General features: G+C 32.5%; 2 protein-coding genes and 1 long non-coding RNA gene across 4 annotated transcripts; 2 read left to right on the top strand and 1 right to left on the bottom strand.

Moving 5' to 3' along the window:
• Positions 1-369: 369 nt before the first annotated feature.
• Positions 370-988, bottom strand: LOC114408888. Its single transcript, XR_003665950.1, has 2 exons — positions 766-988; positions 370-671 (listed from the first exon to the last, which is right to left on the bottom strand). It is a non-coding gene; the product is annotated as an uncharacterized LOC114408888 (long non-coding RNA).
• Positions 989-3,663: 2,675 nt separating this feature from the next.
• On the top strand, positions 3,664-11,988 carry LOC114408887 (uncharacterized protein slr1919-like). The gene is made up of 14 exons (XM_028372086.1): positions 3,664-3,991; positions 4,119-4,209; positions 4,307-4,553; positions 5,260-5,301; positions 5,910-5,981; positions 6,117-6,252; positions 6,405-6,562; positions 6,751-6,835; positions 7,821-7,984; positions 8,205-8,366; positions 9,483-9,632; positions 10,130-10,390; positions 11,096-11,368; positions 11,569-11,988. Exons 1-14 carry the CDS (start codon positions 3,931-3,933, stop codon positions 11,794-11,796), a joined length of 2,130 nt encoding a protein of 709 aa, XP_028227887.1. The 5' UTR covers positions 3,664-3,930; the 3' UTR covers positions 11,797-11,988.
• A 3,441-nt stretch (positions 11,989-15,429) lies between these two features.
• LOC114408885 (probable protein phosphatase 2C 59) lies at positions 15,430-20,177 on the top strand. 2 transcript variants are annotated; one of them, XM_028372084.1, is made up of 9 exons: positions 15,430-15,583; positions 15,796-16,023; positions 16,427-16,554; positions 17,365-17,463; positions 17,570-17,728; positions 18,515-18,601; positions 18,698-18,789; positions 19,329-19,403; positions 19,614-20,177. In XM_028372084.1, exons 2-9 carry the CDS (start codon positions 15,941-15,943, stop codon positions 19,827-19,829), a joined length of 939 nt encoding a protein of 312 aa, XP_028227885.1. In that variant the 5' UTR covers positions 15,430-15,583; positions 15,796-15,940; the 3' UTR covers positions 19,830-20,177. The 2 variants fall into 2 exon arrangements, with proteins under 2 accessions (XP_028227885.1, XP_028227886.1); XM_028372085.1 differs by lacking the exon at positions 15,430-15,583 and adding an exon at positions 15,602-15,620.
• Positions 20,178-21,321: the final 1,144 nt, after the last annotated feature.

Genomic DNA, 21,321 nt, shown 5'->3' with positions numbered 1-21,321 from the left:
ATGCCCTGCCTATAGTCTGGGATTTCCCATTCCATCACGCATGCTTCCTATCATTAAACAATACACATTCATGCAAAAAAAAAAAAAAAACAAAGGATCAGCTGCTGAATATGGAACCAGATAATCATTTCACTGCTCCCAACATGCTCGCACTATCCCTATAGGTGCTGTAAAATTATGAAGAGGCCGAGCAAGAAATAACAATTACAGGAAATCATTTTAGTTAACCATTTGGTAGATTAAAAAAAAAAAAACTAATCTTCGTCAAAGAGTAATTTACTCAGTAAAAAAAAAAATACTATTTTTTGTTAATTTATTTGTTTCTGAGATATCAAAACGCAGAGGTATACCTCACACAGGAACGGAAAATAAAAATAAAAAAACCAATACACTTACTAAATTCAAAGCAAGCTCTAAAAGAGACCACAAAAAATCATGTGATTAACCAACGCTATGCGTATGAATTGAATCCATTTGCACTAATTAAAATTGTAAATGCTTTGATCGTTATCAAACAAGGCCTATAAAACCAAGATTAAGGACATTTTATAGCTGCTAAATATTTCGTAGGAGGTAAATTAGGGTTCACCAATGAACCTTCTCCTCCTTCAGTGAGTCTTTCTCCTATGCTGCACCTGTTTCTGGGTGGCTAATCTATAAATCCAATATATCTGCAGTGAATCGAATGAACATAGAGTGGTTAGACATAGAGATAAGGGATTTTGTTCTTTGAAATTGAGAGGGATGAGTTGAGAGAAAAATCACCATAGCTAGGACATGAGCTGCTATTAGAAGAACCACTAACAAAGGCACTGCATCCTGGATCCACGGTCGCGTCGGCGTGTGTTGTTCGCGCGCCATTCCACACTGAAATTCCAAAACGCAAAGAAGCGAAACAGTGAGGATTGCACCAAATAGTGTTTACCCTTTCCCTTCTTTTCCAACATAACCCCAAATGAACCCCTCAGAACTACAATGATATACTAATAACTAGGGATTTGATGTTACATATATGCCGTATATTATAATTTTAATTCATCAATTTCAAAATTATTTATGTTTTCAACGGATTTAATTTAGTTAATTAAATAAAATTAAGTGAGTTATTATAAATCTTTTTTAATGTTATTTTTTATTTTTATAAATAAATAAAAAATTACATCTAACGTGGGCCACCTGACCAACTTTATAGGTGGTTGATGGTGCACCATTGGATTAATTTTGTGTCTACCTTATGACAGTAGGCCATCAATACCATATAATTTCTCAACCCTCTTTTTTTCCTCTCACGTCCACACTTTCACTGCCACCGGCAACCCATAGTTGCGTCGCCAAACTCCTCACTCTCCCCAGCAGCCCCATCCCGTTGAGTCACCGCATCACGACCTTAGACGTGATAGTGAATCCTCGCCTCAACTCTGATACGGCGTCTGCCACACCGCCAAGAACCTCGTCGCCCTTGCTCTCAAGCAGCCATTGGCCTCTCTCGCATCACCTCTTCCTCCACTACCTGCCGCTGTCGAACAAGTCTTTGCGCATGTCAACCGCACCACCCTTTGTGTCGGCAAGCTCCTCTCCGGCGTCGGCTCCGTTGCTGGATGCGACTTCTCATGCTCGAGCTCATCAATTCCACGCAGATCTTGATCAGAACCCTCGCCTACGAATACACATTTACGTCGTTGTCGTTCTGCTTGTGATTATTATCCCCTTTGCACTCCTCATCTAGTCTTGTTCGTTCTTTATGCTTTCACTCGCTAGGTTTCACATGAATGTAATTGCGTCCAAACCGATCGGGATTGCTTTGTTTGATGCAACTGATTTATGTGTCTTTGTTGCAATTGCAAGGTTTAGATTGGTGGTGAATTTTGAGGTGTTAGGTTTCATGTGTGTGATATTGTTGGAATCATGATTCTAAATTGCTTGTGTGATAAAGTGTCGCCGGCAAGGGTTTACCTGTTGCAGGTTCAGCAGCGACGTGTCTGTCGGCGTTAGCGAAAGTGTGGACAGGAAAGTGAAAGAGGATGATTGAGAAATTGTAAGGTGTTGATGGTGTATTGTAATAATGTAGGCACGAGATTGATCTAATGGCTTAAAAAAATGGTACCTCTTGGACCAGTGTAGATGCCGTCTTTTCAAAATAGATAAATTTAGTTCCTTCATCTTAGAAAAGAATTTTGTTCTAATTTTCAATTTATACTATATTTATTTATTTTCTAGTAGGTTATAATCCATCTTTGTAAAGCTTCACATGTAGAATCTCAATTCTTGTTGATGTAACTTATATATTTATTAAACAAGTTGACTTAAGTCAATTAATTTTAAGAATAAATTTAAGATGATATTAGGACTTATTTTAGATGTATTAAATGGGTCATTTACATATTAAATCTAAAAGTATTGAGCTTAAGAGATGTATTAGGAAAAAATTAATTTTTACATTGGTAATAAATAGTGTCAACGTAAAATATATAAATTAGAAATAATCTTCATAAGTTAATTTTTGTTATTGAATTAGACACAAACTCATTTTATATTTTGTTTGTCTTTAATCTTCAAGTTCATCAAGAGAAAGAGAGATTGACTAATCTAAAATTTGATTAAGAAGTAAGTAAAGACTAAATAAAAATTATTTCTGTCAATAATAAATCCGAATAATATCCAAATTATTTAATTTTAATTTTAGTATATTGATCACTTATGTCCAATCACTTGATTATATTATATGTAAATGTTACTAGATATATGAATTTTTTTATTAATTATATTTGATTCCAAACTAGTGAAACTGCAAAATTTATAATAAATAAGAAAGGGTGTATTGAAAAAAGTTTATGGAAAAAAACACCCTTCTTACTATTAAAAAAATTGCAATTGTAAATCATTATTTTCTTTATTCAAGTTTCAAACTCTTATTTTTATTTTTTTTTATAAATTTAGAAGTTTTTATATCTTAAATTCTAATACTACTTTATTTTTCCATTAGAACATATACATTGTCAGTGTACAAATTTAATTCAGAAAATGATTTTTAACATAATATTTTAAATAATTATAAAAGTGACAAGTTTACTGTAAGTAACAATCTATACTTAAATTATAATATAAAAAATTGAGAAAAATAGTTATATATTGATAGTAAAAATTTTTAAATAATTATCCAATCATAACTTATTATATATGATAAATTTATTAATTTTTAAAAATTATTTTAAAACAATTCAAATGATAATTTAAAATTAAATGATAATATAAAATTATGTTATATTATATATTATCAGTGTATAAATATTAAAACTTAAACAAATTTAGAAAGTGAGCTCATATTATGTTATTTATTAAACCAACAACAATTGACATAAATGATAATAATTTATATTTTTTAACTAAGTGATTAAGGGTTCAAATTTTAGTGATAAAATGATCATAATTTTTTTAATTAAAAAGTAAATATGAACTAGTTATAAAAAAATAAACTAAGGTGTAAAGAAGGAATTTATTCAATAGGCACTTGCAGAGGGTTCCATTTGGCATTAGGGCCATGAAAGGTGAAAGGAAAATGTTTTATGAATATTATTAGGCTTTAATATACTTGGAGGGAAAGAAAAAAGAATTATATGATTTATGATATGGTAATATATATATTTGTATCATTGATGAAAGTGAAAACGAACAAACTGCCCAGGTCGTAAAGGGTTAATCCAATCCCAAGAGGTGGTTCGGTGCCAACTGTCAAGTGCCTTGCGTACTTAACACCAGACGTGGCACTTTCCTCTGCATTCAGCTTCGCAAGAAAGTCACTCACTCACCGCTGCTGCTACACATCGAATCAAACCCATGACTTATTGGTCGCAGCAGCTATGCATTTTCTCAAACAATTGGTGTTCACCGTTTTCCCATGCTTTCCACTGAACTTGCTTGCCCTACATATCAATGACGAGGAATGCCTCCGCCGCTCTCTTCCGTCATCGCGCTGCCATTCTCAAGTCCGCACGTACTGTTTCCTCTGATCACTACACCCTACAAATTTTCCCATTTCTATTCAATTTAACTTTAGAATTGAATGGCGCTTAGTTTATTGTACTACTATTGCAGTGATATTTTTTTTCTTCTTCTTGCAGATTTACATCACGAATGTTTCACTGAAATTATCTTACGCAAATGCGTGCCGTTGGATTACCGTTGCTCGTCTTTCTTATGGCACCGCAATTCGTGAGTTGATGATCCGATTAATATGAAATCGAATTTTGGTCCGTTTCATGTTTTATGATATTCATTTATTGTTTGTTCGTCGTGGATGCTGGTGCAGATATTCAACTGGTTTCACCAGCGTGCATGGCGAAACGCCCTCTGCTGAGTATGCGAGGATGAGGAGGGAATCACTGGAAAGTAAATTCGGGCATGCTCTTGGAACTTATAGCTCTAAGAGTTTCAATGCTATCTACCGATTTGGCCCCTTTTTGGCTTTGTACAGGGCAACAATTATTTCATTTCATGTGTTAAGGCTAATGATATGGCAATTATTCGTTCAAGACATGGGAAAACGAGCAGTTAAGGTAACATATTATCTTTTGTCAATGCTTTTCATATTCTTTTGCAGATACACTTGGGGAATGAAGACGCTACTTTTGGTTTGGGGCGTTAGGTTAATTTGTTTAATTTATCATTTATTTGACAAAGAATTAGTCATTGAAGAAAAAAGTTCAGGAGTTATAAGGTTGGCTTGGTGGTTGGAATGGAGGGTTGAAGGGTTTTTTCAATTTTGGTCCCGGTAAGCCTGAACTTACAGGGACTAAAAATAAAAAAAATGGAATCCTAAAGGGACTAAAATTGAAAAAGCACAAACTACATGGATAAAAACATATCATTAATGATTAGATAGTTGGTCATTTTGAGATAAAAGATTTTTTGTTTTACCATTAACTGTCTGACCTTTTGTTCCTTTGATACCTGATGGATTTCATTGAAAACAAAGAATATCAATCAATTTGACCGTTGTTGCAATTTTTTAAATGAAAATTGTAGCCATGTGTAACTTCATTCTATGAGGGGATTGGCAATATAAAAGAAGTCTTTTTACTCATTTTGTATGTAAAGTTCTTTCAAATGTGAACTGTGTATTTGAGCATCATAACAAATACCAAACCACTTAAATTCTTCCATTAACAGTTCTTCCGGCAGTAGAAAATGTGGATTCGTTTTGTTATAATTGTTAGGGAAAACTGCTCGAATGAACAGTGATATATATGCAATTTTTTGCAGTTTCGTGAAACTCTAATACGCTTGGGTCCTTTCTACATTAAGGCAAGTTTTTCTCACAGGCTATTTCCTATTGGTTTCTGCTTTCATCATCTATTCATTCTTTGTGTTACTCTTTTTATACTATATAAATGTTCTATACAGAGGTTAGTTTAAGATATGCACTTTATGTTAGCATTATTTTTTGTTTCTCATACAGTCATGCAACTTCTGCTCTTACTCTAAAATAAAATTTTCTGGTTTCTGTTGTGAAATAGCTTGATGACTGTTTCAAGGGCTTTTGATACGTTTCCTGGATCATAATCTTTATTTTGCCCATTATTTGTTTTAACTGTAGATATATTGTTTCCCTTATCCACTTTTGCCTTTACCATAGAAATGAAATAGTCATGCTTCCAATTCTTATGCTCTTACTCTAGGTAACTTGTGTTTTATGTTATTAGATTTTTTATTTTTTGAGGTTTCATTTTTTCTTTCGTGAAAGCAATTGAATATAGAATTATAGATAAAAAAAGTTTCTCTTATTTTCTTCTTTCCTGCATCGACATTATGGCATTATATATACTGAATGGAGCAATAATTAATATTTAACATATATTAAATATATCATCAGTACAGTTCTTATGTTTGACTTAATCCATTCATGTTTACAGCTTGGGCAGGCATTGAGCACCCGGCCTGACATATTACCAACAGTATATTGCCAAGAACTTGCCAAGTTACAGGTACAGTGACATCTTCCATTATACTTCAGTGCATGTAATCAAATGCTGCAGGTGCATCTATTGACTATTGCTATGCTCTTGTCTTCTGTCAAATTGTATTGATAAAACCTTATAATTTTGTTTTCCGTGCTATAGGATCAAATACCTCCGTTTCCAACTGATGTTGCAATCAAATCTATTGAGAACCATTTGGGTGTTCCTATTAATGAAATTTTTAAGGATATCAGCCCAGCACCTATTGCAGCAGCATCCTTAGGGCAAGTATATAAAGGTGAGTTGCCGACAATAATAGCTTAAGTTTTATTCTGATTTGAATATTTCACATTTGCTTGGTTTCTTGTTCTTAAATTTGGAATTTTAGAATAATATCTACATGTTTGAGGAAGATTGAAGTGTTTACTTTTGTTGCTTCAAGTGTTGCAGCTCACCTGCATTCTGGAGAGCTTGTAGCTGTAAAAGTACAGAGGCCTGGTATGTCACTTTCATTGACCCTTGATGCTTTGTTATTCAATATGATTGGGGGTCAATTAAAGCGGTTTGCCAAGGCTCGAAAAGATCTTTTGGTGGCAGTAAATGAAATGGTAAATTCCTTGATACAGAGCGCAGATTTCTCGTCTGCTTTGTATGACATATTTTTCAGCCAACATTTTCAGAAATATAATATTTTACTTGTGTATGATCATTATACTAGCTGACTATTAGGGACTGTTGTATTTCAGTTTACATTACAATTGCTTTACGTGTTAGTCATTGTAGATTAATGCAACAGGTCAGGCACATGTTTGATGAAATTGATTATGTCCTAGAGGGCAAAAATGCTGAGCGCTTTGCTTCTCTTTACTGTTGGTCTGCAAGTAAGTTCAACATCTGCACCAAAATCGTTTAGTTGCTATTTTCTTTGACGTGGCATGTCCATAATTCAACCATGTTTGTTAATCCCGAATTCAAATTTTGGATAATGCTCAATGCTTTGATCTAATGATATTAAGAGAGAGAAAATGAGAGACATATGATGAATACTATGTGTTATTACACAGCAGTACACATATTTAAGTGTTGTAAGTACAAGGATAATTAAACATAATTACAAGAAATATACTCCCCATCAAGTTGCTTGCTAGATATACAACTAATCCAAGGAACTCTGAATGCCTTGGTGAAAACATCTGCCAGTTGATCGTTTGAATTGACAATGCTAATGGTGATGTCCCTGGATAAACATTCTATCTAATAAAATAAACATTCTATCTCAATATGTTTGGTCTACTCATGGAATATCAGATTTGAGGCTATATGTATGCAAATGCTGGCTGATTATCACAAATAAGTGTTATTTGTGTAACTTCCCCAAATCTCAACTCTTTGAGCGATTGTTTGAAACTAAAAAAGTTTACAAGTGGCCAAAGACATGGCCGAATACTCTACTCAGGGCATAAAACTACTCTCCTCCTTGACCTAGGCTTGGGATCGACTATGAGATCATAGGCTAAGTTTAAAAAATAAAATTGTTACTATGTATAATTACAAAGATAATTCAATTACACATAAGAATATACTGTTACTCTTAACCAATTCTATCCTATTTACATTATTACTACAATTACATTATTTTTAACAGTTGTATGTTGTCACTTAAGGCATTTCCCCTGGAATTATAAAATTTCACTTTGGTTGAGAGCTGATAATTATTTCCTCAAATGATAGGGCAGTGTGTAATGTCTTAAGTTATAAACATTTTTGTCTCTTAACTTGATGAAATAATGCTTAGTTTTTTAGCATGCAATTTAAATTGGTGACTCTTTTCAAGAGGTGGCAATGAACAGACCAACAAATATGCAGGTGGGGTTAAGCAAAAAAAATCAAATTCCGTCAAAGCTCCAAAAATATATTGGGATTACACATGCTCCACTGTGCTAACTATGGAGTGGATAGATGGAATTAAGCTTACAGATGAAACAGGTTTGAATAAAGCTTCTTTGAACCGAAGGGAACTCATTGACCAGGTATAAAGTACACAAGTTTTGTTGGTCACAAGCTTCAACTGTTTACGTGTATGATATATCTCTTTTATGCCATTGTGTGTCTTAGTATGCTTTCATGTTTTTGTAATAGTATTGAATGCTAATTTATGTTATCATCTGTCTACATATTAAGTGCATGATTACTTGAGATGCTAAGCACTGTCAATTGATGCCCCATTGCCTCTTTCTTATGGCTTTGTAGGGATTATACTGCTCTTTGAGACAAATGCTTGAGGTTGGTTATTTCCATGCTGATCCTCATCCAGGAAACCTTGTTGCAATAAATGATGGATCTCTTGCGTATTTTGACTTTGGAATGATGGGGGATATTCCGAGGCATTACCGGATTGGACTTATTCAAATGGTGAGAAATGTCTAGATATTACTCATTTTAAAGGATGTAACTTAAATTGGCTAGTTTTAATTTCCACTAAATTTTACGGCAATGTCTTAATTCCAAAAATATGTTTGAGAAGCTCAAATCGCATTAAAGATGTTAAACTGACAGAAACTAAATTCTGGATAATATTCAGCAAAAGGAATGAAGCTCAGCTCCTTACACCAAAGAGAATATACTCTGATAAAGCAGAAAAATGATAGCCAAAACAGAGAAAACAACAGAAGAGAAAACTAGAAAAAAGCTGGAAGAAAAAGATGAACATAAACAATAGTGCTTGCTCCTCCCATGTCCAGCACCACCTTCACTACCTAAATTCTCAGATACCCCCTCATGTTCCAACCCTTTCCACATATGATTTTCCTCGTCATTAAACTTATCATTCTCCAATTCTCTCCCCCAGTCTTCTCTTGGCAGCTGTCCAGTCTGTTTGGCATTTCCCTCTCCCAACTATTTCTCCGCTCCCTTTCATCAAATTTCCAGTCTTGTGCATTTTTTTTCTCTTCTCTCATACACCAACAGGTCTTTGCTTCTGTTGACCCCATTTTTTCTGATGTTTGCTTCCTCTCTCTTATACGTGGGTCAATGGCTAATCAATGACATAAATTGGCGCTTGACTCATATTATTTCTTTCTCTTCATAAGATGTAATACACTTATATTTTAAGGTTTACATCTAATATGCATGCTTTATGCCAACTTGGCGAATGAGCTTCCTATTTTTGGTATTGCTGGAGAAGAGTCAAAACTCAAAAGGGTGTGTTAGATTTTGACTGCTTTCATTTGCAAATCTCTTACGATCTCTCATAAGATCTGACTTAACTCCAGAGTCATGCTATGCGTTACATATTTACTGGGAACTTTTTTTATGATGCTAATATATATGATATCCTGAAATATAAGAAATCCTTTCATTCATTGGATTCAGACATCAGTTTCTCTTGGATGAAATGTTCCTGTACATGCATTGTCTGAATTTTTTTTTCTTTTAAAGTTTCTCCTCTTCATTATATTACAATATATGGGGGAGATACATAATTTCCTTTGTTGTGTGTGTCTAGTACTAAGTTTTTCTCTCTTTCAGATTGTTCACTTTGTTAATCGTGATTCTCTGAGCTTGGCAAATGACTATCTTTCTTTGGGATTTATTCCTGAAGGGATTGACATACATTCAGTTTCTGATGCGCTGCAAGCATCATTTGCTGATCGGACCACTGAATCTCAAGATTTTCAGGTTTGCTTTGTGTTTTATACTGCTTTTAACTTTTAAGGATCAACTTTGGCCATGTAATAGCTGTAACTGGTGTTGAAAATATATTTTGGTCATCAGCCTGAGTTATCCCAAAGCAGAGTTTTGAGCATTTTCAAATGTCACTTAGAGGGAGGGGGTGACTACAGAGGGAAACACTAGTGTGCACAATTTATGCACTGTTTTGGTGCTTATTGCCAGATGGGAATGCCTAAATTATAAATCTTTGGTGCAATCTATGCTTTGGGATTAAGTTGATCTTATCCTCATTTCATCCTTTTTCTGGCTTGTTTTATTCTTTTTTTTTGTTTTGGTGTTGGGCTTCAAAGCTTCAAGTTATTTTTTAAAGTTAATATTTCATAGATTCATTTTCTGCTAATGTCTTCTACAACAAGATATATGTGTTTATACCTATCTGAAGCACAATTACTGGTTATAATGGCACTTTGTATTTCAAAGTTCAATCTTGCTTTGGATTTCAGGGAATTATGAACCAACTATATGATGTCATGTATGAATTTAACTTCTCCCTTCCGCCAGACTATGCTCTTGTGATAAGAGCATTGGGATCACTAGAAGGCACAGCTAAAGCTCTGGATCCTGATTTTAAAGTCATTCAGAGTGCATATCCTTTTGTCATTGGGAGACTTATTGCAGACCCAAGCCCTGATATGAGAAGAATTCTGAGGGAACTTCTCATTCGTAACAATGGATCCATAAGGTGGAATCGTCTAGAACGCTTGGTATGATCTATCTTGGCTTTTCTACCTGGCCATACAAAATTGTGATGTGAATATGTTCATTCCAGTATTGCTTTAAATAAGCCGATAAGTTATTCACAAGGTTACCAAATGGTAACTGTATCATTTGGGTCATAACGTCTCCAATTAAACAGAATTGTTTGCTATTTAACATTGACATAAATTTATAGACTACTTTATTTGTCCACTGGTACTTGAAAGTTTAGAACCTTGTGGCCCTATATGAATCGTTTCACAGTTACTGCCTAGGGACAATTACATTATTAGTTTGAGAAATGCTAGCAAGTAGCAGCACACTCCATCACACTCTTTCCAATACCCTCTTTAATAATGGGTGAAATACGAGTGGATCCCATTAAACTGGGAATGGAACTTACTAAATAGGGATTAGGGAGTAGACACGCATCATTTAACTAATGCCATTTTTGTTTCATCCAATAATGGAAATAGAGTAAGTTGCTGGCATTTCTCTATTAATTTATGGGTGGAATTATGTTTTTTCTTAGAAGTAAATGTGCTTTATTAGAGTTCAAATGCGTAATTCTTTCGAGTAATTTTTTTAGAAATGCAAATGTGGATCCTTTTCATTTCTGCCTTCAAATTTGAATACTCTTGTGGATAAAATTATTATACAACTTTGGACTGTATGTAATGGTAATATGGATATGGATGTCATTCTTGTTTCAGGTAGCAGCAATCTCTGAACAAGCTTCTGAGATAACTGGAGACCCTAGTTCTGAAAAGTTTTCAAGTTCTTCTGTTTGGAAATTATTTGACATGCATGCTGTTGTTGATTCCACTGAAGATCTTTTATTATTCATATTATCAGACAAGGGTCTTAGAGTGCGTCTTTTCCTTCTTCGGGATATAGTAGAAGCAGCTGATGTGTTTCTGCAAGATGAAGTGATTGATTGCGCATTAAATGAGAATCCTCAAGGCCAGAGGACATTACTATTTGAGGTATTTTCTTTTGTTAAATATATTCTATTCTATATGCGTATGCACATCTCTAGGGAATAAGTAGTTTCTAAGCTCCTCACTTTCCATGGAGGTTTGCTTCCTTATTAAAATTTGGAGAATCCTCGTTTTAATTTTTTCCGAATATCTAAAAAATAAATTATTGTTCTGTCTGAGTTTTTTTTGAGTCTTGTACGTTGCAGGAGCGTGCTATCCTTAGTAGGATTGGAAAAGGCTTTGAATACTTATGTGAGGTGGTGAAGTTGGCGCCAGGGGAGTGGACAGCAATGCTTATTCGGATGGCAGGGAAGCCCGAGGTTCATAAATTTGCTTTAGACATTATTTCAGCTTTAGCTTTGCATTCTAGTCACAAATTACAGGTAGCTTGTTGGCTCTATTTGTCGAGACTTCTTCACAAATTTACAAATTGAGGTAGAAATATAGCCGTTGCACTAGTGAATTAGAAATGGGTGAATGGCTTTTTTGATGCTTAGAAATGGGGAAATGGTTTCCTCTACATTGGCATGAAGATTCCATTTTTTACATCTACACTCGTTATACATGCTTCCCAACTTTTACATCTTTCAGATTTTTCAAAGGTTAATCAAGAATTTTTTATGTAATTTTGCGTTGTTGACGTTTTTTCCCCAACTCGTTTTTTCATTGAACAAAGTGGGGAAATTGCGGAAATTTGGTTATTTTATACCGGCTCGCTACGTTTACCACCTTTGTTTAAATTTATGATTCATTACTGTAAAAATGACGTATTAATAAACTGTTTATAATTTTCATATTAAAATGAGTTTGTTTTTGCCAAACAAAGTGATCGGGGATGAATTATGATTAAATTGATAGTAATTTTTTTTACTATTTCATGATATGATATATTTTGTTATAGAATAATGTAAAATAAAAAACAAAGTTGGATAAAGTTATGACTTAGCATAAAAAATACATTATGGATTTTATGCGATAAATAATAAGTTACAGTTCAATTGATAATTGAGAAATGAGTTAAATCAATTGAATATTCTTAATGTACAACGTATATTAATTTAAATAAAATACAGTTTGGGAAATAATATAATAAAAGTTCGTATTAATACTAATTAGGAAGAATTTGAAACAGTAGTATGTTTCAATAACAAAAATACTCATTCAATCTAAGGATATGTATTTCTTATATTCTGTCGGAAAAAAATACCAGGTTTAATTATTTTAACCATTACTTTTATTTGGTTATTGATCGGGTCTTGTATAGTTCGATTTTGAGGGTTATCTAGATCGATTACTTCACTAATTCATTAGTTTATTGGATTGATTGACCCTATAATGTAATAAAGTGTCCAATAAAAAAGGTTAAAATATATTACTATACGTGGATGATTGGAAAGCCCCACCTCTTACCCCTTTTGTTTGTCGAGAATTGAATGCCGGACATTTAGAGTATGACAAATATATTGGGAACAAAATATAGTAAAATACACGTGTAGAACTAGCAATAGCTTTTTTTTTTTGGTGAATACTAGCAATAACATTACTTAATTGGAAAGAGTAAGCCATCGTAAAAAAAAAATGCATAAAATACATATACGTTTAGGAGATATTTTAAACTGTAAAATCTAGAATTATAGTCGTATCATGATAAAAAAATATATGTACGTAAGTAAGAAAATACAAATTAGAATATAGCTTATTATTTTTAAGTGATAATTATAAATTTTGTATTTTTTCTTTTAAAATAATAATTCGCTTTGAAAGAGTCTAGTAAGATAATTCAAGTTGGTAAATTCTGAAAATGTCAAATGAGATATTTTGTTTAAGAATAGTTGTAAACTCCTATGCCTTTATTTTATTTTATTTTTAATTCTAGAGTTTTGATAAACTCTGAAATTGTCAAACGGGATATGTTTACTGATAACGATTTAAGACAGTACTTTTTATGTTTAACAATACAAAGTTACATTTTTAGCTTGTCACTTATCTCATCTCATGATAAATCCGTGGATAATTCTCAATAGATTCAGTTATACTATTTTGGTAATTTTACAGTATATATATATATATATAGGGAGTGAAGTACTACATAATGTTTTTGCACTAAAGTTATAAATAACTCGAACTTTTAAGAGTGTACAAATGCTATCAATGATATACAAATGTATACCTACACCCCGACTTGCAATTTTGTTCATGCGTTTTTTAAATAAAGCTACCAACATGTTCTTAAATCATTTGAAAATTTAAAGAAGAAGAAACAACTTGCAGTTAATGACATACGAGTTTTCTATCAATCATCAAATGCAAAGTAGGAAAATGTCAAACTAAGTTAGCCAAAGCAGTAATTACTAAGGTATCCGTTCAACTCAAAGATTCCAACGTTTCTGCTTATAGAATTCTTAACCATCAAAATCCAAATCTTTTAATAGGTACATAGGCAGGCAGTGACAAACACCAAATTAATCTCGTACACTAAACGACAACAAAGCCAGAGAATATAAATCCTAACAACAACAATATTCATTCAAGTTCAATGGTATAAAGAAGAACATAAATCTAGGAAACATTAACAAGGAAAGTTATAACAAGAATTGAATCTAATAGAAGGGATTTAGTATTTTATAACATAGTGAATTAAGATACGAATTTTCATCGAGTGAAATATTCACATATAAATTTTAAATGTGTCTAAAATATAATTGCCTAAACAAATATGAGAGAGAGAGAAAAAAATCTAAAATTATTTATAGAAGTGTTCACAATTGAGTTTGATTAAGTTTTTGGACAAAAATTAAGTGAATCAAACATAAAAATAACATGTGATTTAGTTTAAATATAATATCATATTTAAATTAAACCAAATTAGTCTTTTTGCGGTTCAGTTTGAATTTATTTAGCAGTTTTTTTATTTTTTATAAATTATTTTTATATAACTTTCAAAATTATTTGTAATTTGACAACTAATGAGATGAATTGACAAAATGTAAAATTTAATTATTAATTGAGTTGTGACTAACTCTCAAAAATAACATTTACGTAATTATAAAAAATATTTACAAAAGATCATACATGATAACAACTAAATTTTAAACTTCTTATTAATAAAAGATACATTATAAATCATTCATAGTTAATTAGCCATGCACTATTAGGATTATGATTTTATAATTTAACATAGTTTAAAAAATGTCTAATATATATGAGTTGACATATTATCATTATCAAAATTGAGATATAATTTTTGACAATGCGATTTAAGAGTGGAAATTAAAAATAATAATTATAATACGTTGTTGGGTTTGGTTTGATTTTTATATTAAGAACTGAAATTTAAATCAAATTATGATTAAAAAATGTTTTTTTAATGAATAAAGTTAGCAATACTTTTTTTACACTTTTTTTCAAGCAAAATCTTTATGAATAACTCAAATTTATAAAAAAAATCCATTTTTATGGGTTTTATTTCTGAATTAATAATTTTAATTAATTTTATTTAATTATAAAAAAGGGTTAGAGAGAGTGTTGTTAGTATTTTTAAAATATTTTTATCTAATTGGTTTTTTTATTTTTCTTTAAATGAATTTAGTGTTTGAAATGATCCATTAGTTGGATTTTTAACAATCTTACCTTTTCTGCTTTATTAGAGAGAAATGAAAAATTAACTCAACTACCTAAGATGTGGCATATGTCAGGCTTAAAGGCATGTGTTTGGTTGTGCATGCATAGCACATAGGTGACACGTGTCAGAACATGGATGAGTAGATGAGAGATAACAGTGTTTATTTTTGGCATTTGACTAGGTCCCACCGAAAGCTTTGCTCATCCTTGGGCGATGCGTATGCAACGCTAATCTTAGTACACCATCAATCATTAATTTCATGCAATCACCAAACAAAAAAACCTTTGAGCTTCCAAGGAATCACCCAAAAAATATTAATAAATAATTTCCCCTTTTTTTCTAATTGACTTTTCTTTCTCTCATTAATTCTTGTTGACCCAATATTCAAAGTAAAATGTACAATTAATTTTCAAGAAGACTATGATATTATTATTGTTGAACATCTAAAATTGTGCAATTGATTATGGTTGCACATCTAAAATTGTTGAACAAACCAAACCGTGTGATGTGAGTTCCTTGAACTAAAATCAAACAGAATACAATACCCTCTCTCTCTCTCTCTCTCTCATAGATTATTTCTCTTCTCTTCCCTTTCTTAGGTACTCTCTCTCTCTCCTCTTCTCTCTCCTCTCTCTTGTAAGATAATTCTTCCCGAATTCAATCTTGTTCAACCATGGATTCGGCATCTTTATGCCTTTAGCTGTATTATCAATAGCAATATCTATGTACAAAGTTTATGTCTTTTTGTGCAAATTCTGTTTTAGTCCCGTGAAATTAATAAACTTTCTTGGGGTGTTCTGTATTTATGCAGGTTAAAAGTTGGAACTGAGTGATTACCCAACTAATGTTATGATCAGTTGGAAGCGTTGGCAAGAAAGAATACGTAATAGTGGTGTTGTTTGTTCATTTTGGTCAAAGAAATAGTATCTGGGTACCCAGGATATTGTAGTTGTAAGATGGGTTATCTCAATTCAGTTTTGTCATCTTCAAGCCAGGTTCATGTTGCAGATGATGCAATTGTGAGCGGCGGGGGTCTAAGGTTAAATTCTTTCTCAAAAGTCCGTCTTTCTTTATATCAAGAACTGTTTTTTTCTTTTCGTGTGTTTTTTGTTTTTCTCATGTTCTTGCATTTGAGACATACCAGTATTTATTGGTTAGTTTTATTCAGACTTGCTGGTCGTAACATTCATTTTCATTTTCATAATTCCGTTATTTGTGATTCTTGTATTTATATGGATTTTGTATTTGTGATTCATGAAACACGTGTTGGAATTGTGATGATTTCATTGTACAACAAAATTCTTTGACTAGGTCTTTGTTAAACTAGTATGGTCTAGATATGATGATTGTTTCTCTTGTGTTATCATATCGGTGAGCAAAAACTAAAGAATGAGGCCGCATGAGATGATTGTGACACAGTTTGTTTTGATTTGTATTTATAGTCACAATGGAAAATTCAGCTACGGGTATGCTAGCTCTCCTGGCAAGAGATCTTCAATGGAAGATTTTTATGAGACAAGAATTGATGGTGTTGAAGGTGAAATTGTTGGCCTTTTCGGAGTTTTTGATGGTATGTTTATACCTTCCTGTCTTCTTCATCTCCAGGTTGTACACTGATTGGAAAACATGCCAAAATATTGCACGTAGAACTCATGCTATGTTACTCCTGTTAATATGTATTATATATATTTTTTATTATCAATCTGCTTCTTTTCTGGATTTTCCATTTCTTAAAATATTGAGTAACTAAGTCTCCAATGTAACTTATTGCTGTCATATGCAGATGCTTGTGTGCCTGTGCACTTATATTATATAATAGATTGCTAGTTTGTGTATTTTTGTCCTGCATTTTCAGTCTTACCAGCTTTTGTGCTTCTGTTTTCTCAAATATACATAAAATACATGGAGAGGAACTTTTAGATTTGTTTACAGTTGATGTTTTCTCAAATATACATAAATACATGGGGAGGAACTTTTAGATTTTTTTACAGTTGAGGTCTCATCTCACCTTTCACCCCATGTTAATCTTATTGTGTGGATGGTTTGATTAGTCTGTTTGGCTGTAGTGTTATTTTCTGCACACAATGAAGGAAATCTCTTTGAAGGTTTATGATATACAATCTTCCTTTGGGTGTAATTTCCAGATTCTTCAACCTCCTTTTGAACTCAAATTTCTCTTTGTAGTATTCTCATTTGTAACTTCAGAACCTTCATTTTATTCCTCTATGTGAACAATTATAAGCTAAGAGTTATTTTTTGGTTTGCCATCAAATATTTTTCCCCATAAAAATTTATTCTTATAGGAATCATTTCCTATCGGTTAAACCTATTCTTGATAAATAGAAGTAGCTGCAAGTTTCTTGTTTATAACTCCTTCCAGGTCATGGTGGTGCTCGTGCTGCTGAGTATGTCAAGAAAAACCTGTTTAGTAATTTGATCAGTCACCCAAAATTCATTTCTGACACCAAATCAGCAATAAGTATGTTGACTCCTACCTGTCACTTCCAGATCCTTATGTCTGATGTTCTCCGATTTGCTAAATCCAAAGAATAACTTTTTTTCCTACCAAAATTTTCTTTCCACAGCTGATGCATACAATCATACTGACACTGAGTTGCTGAAATCAGAAAATAGCCATAACAGAGATGCAGGATCAACTGCTTCCACTGCTATTTTAGTTGGTGACCGCTTGCTTGTTGCAAATGTTGGGGATTCCAGAGCTGTTATATGCAGGGGTGGTAATGGTAAGGGTGTAAGCTTTATACATATATGCATGCATGCATGCATACATCTATCTATTTATCTTTAGACATGTGTTGTTAATTATTAATTGTGTTGTTATTGAATTTTGATTATTGACAGTTTTTATTGTATAATTTATATGTGTAAATGTGCTTATATGATATGCTTTTTTTAGGATTTAATTACACTTTTGATCCCTTAGATATTGCAATTCTGTGATTTCAGTTCCTAAGGTTTCAATTGTGCTAATTGGGTCTTCCAGGCATCGCAAATGTGCGATTTTAATCCCCCATGTTCCAATTGTGACAATTGGGTCTCCTAATTATCACAATTGTACAATTTTAGTCCTCCATTTATATATTTTATTTCATATATATTAAAAGAAGGATGTTGGTCTATTAAATTAAGGGACTAAAATCGCACAATTACATTTGCGATACCTGTGGGACCAAATTGGCACAATTGAAACTAAAAGATTAAAATTGCACAATTGTGATACTTGGGAGACCAAAGGTACAATTAAGCCTTTTTTTTTAAAACCATTATTGAGAATTCTTGTCTATCCTTTTGAGTCTTTGGTAAAATGGCTATCTTTATATAATTTATTATTGATAAAATATGAAGGGCATTCATTTGTTTTTAAGTATGTAATGTAATGCTAGTATAAAAACGGCATGGGTGTATGCATGCATGGCATGTTCTTGTGCATCTACTATGAGGTAGTTGTTTTAACCTTCCTATGTTTAATATTTACTGAATATTATTCTTCCAATTGTGGTTTCCCCTAGCCATTGCTGTTTCTCGAGATCACAAACCAGACCAAACTGATGAGAGGCAAAGGATTGAAGAAGCAGGAGGCTTTGTTATGTGGGCAGGTAATGTCATCATTAACATATAGTCAGCTTTAGTTTTATTTATTTAATTCTAAAAAGATATAATGTTTATCTCTGTTGATAACATTACATATACAGGAACTTGGAGAGTTGGAGGTGTTCTTGCTGTTTCTCGTGCATTTGGTGATAGACTCCTGAAGCAGTATGTTGTTGCTGATCCAGAAATTCAGGTATGTCTACTATGGTTAGTTACGTCCATTCTTGAATATCTTATATAGTTATGGATTCATCTCAACCTGTGCTCATATAGGGTGCATGGTTAAGTGTACAGTTCACATTGTGTGCTTACAAGATGATATTAAGCAATCTGATTTATATTTAAATGTTGATTAAAAGTGAGTAGTGAGTCAAAGGCACATTTTACTTGAGAAATGAATACTATAGACAATATAGACTGAGCTTCCTACCGTGAGTTTGTGATTATCACTGTTTCTGGAACCTTGAATTTTCTGTAAAATGAGCAGTCACTGCTTCATCATACTGTTTCACTGACATAGGTTGTGACAATTTCAAACACTGATAGACCAATGTGCGCAAACAATCACAAAGGCACGCATGATCAATGTGTAGTATAACAATTAACAAATTGTAGCAGTGATGTCCCCTGTTCTGACTGATCTTCTCTATATTCTTATTGATGTGCCCTTAAATCTTATTTTTCTTTTCTTTTTCATTTGTATATTTAAGTTGCATGTTTGCCATTTTGCAGGAAGAAAAAGTTGACAGCTCCCTTGAGTTTCTTATTCTGGCCAGTGACGGGCTATGGGATGTTGTCTCTAATGAGGTTTGTACTGATGTTCATTTCTTCTCATTGATGACTAAAACGCATCTTCATCATAACCACTAAAAGTAGGAGCAAAATGGAGCAAAAAGGATATAAAAACAAAACGAAAACTCATATATCTGTAAAATACTTAGGTTACAAAACAAATAGAGTCAACTGCTAAGAAGTCTTACTTTTTCCTACTCACCTAAGTTTTTAAGCTTTCTTCAGGAAGCTGTTGCTATGATAAAGCCAATTGAGGATGCAGAGGAGGCAGCAAAGAGGCTGATGCAAGAAGCATATCAGAGAGGTAGTGCTGACAATATCACATGTGTTGTTGTTCGTTTCTTGATGAACCAAGGTGGATCCAAAGAGTTAGTAGCTTATCCTCATAATAGTAGCTCTGCGGGTAAGAATCCTTCAGTAGAAGGTTTGTGTGATATATAGGTATAGGTGAGTTGTGGATCCAAAAGATGCTGAGACTTGGTAAAAATCGGTTTATAGTTGGGTTCCTGATAAGCAATCTAGTAGTTGTGTTGTACTACGTCATGCAAGAATTTATGGTCCTCTTGCATAAAACTATTCATTATTTGTTAGCTAGGAAATGTATGTAAGGAGTGTGACCAGAGTTCTCATTGCACCTGCTCTGCATGTAAACATGGTTCTTTTATTAGTCCATTTAATTTCCTTAGGGTTATTAGTTTATTCAGTACTATTTGTCTATTGTGAATTGTGGCTTGTATTAAGTGTAATATATAAATATAAGGAACACTGATTTTTTTTCCCCCACTTGAAGCTATGTGTAATTGTGTTTATCCGCTTGTGATGTTAAAACTAACTTTAGAATTTGGATGGACGTGAAATATAGATGTGAGTCCATTTGTCGTGTACAATATTATATACGATTTGTAATGTAATCATGGCAAAAAAATAAATAAATTATAATGATTATGATGGCAAAGACTGATTTACGAAACAAGTCAACGACTGGGAGAATCAGAAAGTGGGAGAAGGTGTGAAAGGCACGAGAAGGGTTTAATGGTTGAATTCATTTAAGAAAATTCCAACACTTACGTTTGGTTGGGTATAAAGTGACGGGGGAAGGGAGAGAATTTCGAAATGTAAACTGAATTGAAAGTGGAAAGAAGAAAAGAAAAATTTAGAAGTTTTTTTTTTTTTTATGTTTTTCCACTTTCTCTTAAACTAAACAGAAGAGAAAAAAAGAATTAACTGTGTTTGTTTTTCTCTGTTGTTTTTTCTTTTTTTCTTTTTAGAGAAATCTGAACCAAACATTATTACGAAGCATAACTCAAATATAAATTTTAGTTGAAGCAGACGATAAACTATTGATCATGATGGGGGAATTTCAAAGCACACTGAATCATAAGCTGATAGAAAGTCAATGAATGAAAAACCAAGGAATAGAAGGAAAGAAGCATGATACGCATTTATATTAATTCGGCCCCAAGAAACATTTGGTGCTAGCTCAAGGAACTCGATAACTTTATTTATTATAAACATTATTAGATTATAAGCATTCTTTGCTTTATCACAGTTGTAGTTTTCTTTTACAGTAGGCTCTCTCTAAGCAAAATAAAATATTATTACGAAAGGTTTTAATTGAACAAACATTTATTGAATAAATGTTAAGTACTTATATCATATAAAGCGTTGTTTCTATAATTAAAGGAGAGATATTGTTCAATTGTCTTCATATAAATTGTAAGTTGTTTTTATTAATTAACTTGGAGAATTTACTAAAATAAGTTGAAAATAAGTTATACACATATATATCGTAAACTATTTTAATAAAATTTTCAAACATTTATACAATTAATGCTTATATTACAAAATTAAGTAAAAAAATGCTTATGTATTACAAAATAAGTCCAAATAATAAAATTGTAAATAATCTCTTTCAAATACATCGCTCAAACAA

Source organism: Glycine soja, chromosome 4 (assembly GCF_004193775.1).
Source record: "Glycine soja cultivar W05 chromosome 4, ASM419377v2, whole genome shotgun sequence".
Classification (NCBI taxonomy): Eukaryota; Viridiplantae; Streptophyta; class Magnoliopsida; order Fabales; family Fabaceae; genus Glycine; species Glycine soja.
Note: the sequence above shows the minus strand (reverse complement) of the source record. Positions and strands in the feature narration are given on the sequence as shown.

Coding starts and splice junctions, on each gene's coding strand:
- LOC114408887 (XM_028372086.1), top strand. CDS start 3,931: ATGACGAGGAATGCCTCCGCCGCTCTCTTCCGTCATCGCGCTGCCATT. Junction 6,253..6,404: donor CTTAGGGCAAGTATATAAAG/GTGAGTTGCCGA, acceptor CAAGTGTTGCAG/CTCACCTGCATTCTGGAGAG. Junction 6,563..6,750: donor TGGTGGCAGTAAATGAAATG/GTAAATTCCTTG, acceptor TTAATGCAACAG/GTCAGGCACATGTTTGATGA.
- LOC114408885 (XM_028372084.1), top strand. CDS start 15,941: ATGGGTTATCTCAATTCAGTTTTGTCATCTTCAAGCCAGGTTCATGTT. Junction 16,024..16,426: donor GTGAGCGGCGGGGGTCTAAG/GTTAAATTCTTT, acceptor TTGTATTTATAG/TCACAATGGAAAATTCAGCT. Junction 18,790..19,328: donor TTGCTGATCCAGAAATTCAG/GTATGTCTACTA, acceptor GCCATTTTGCAG/GAAGAAAAAGTTGACAGCTC.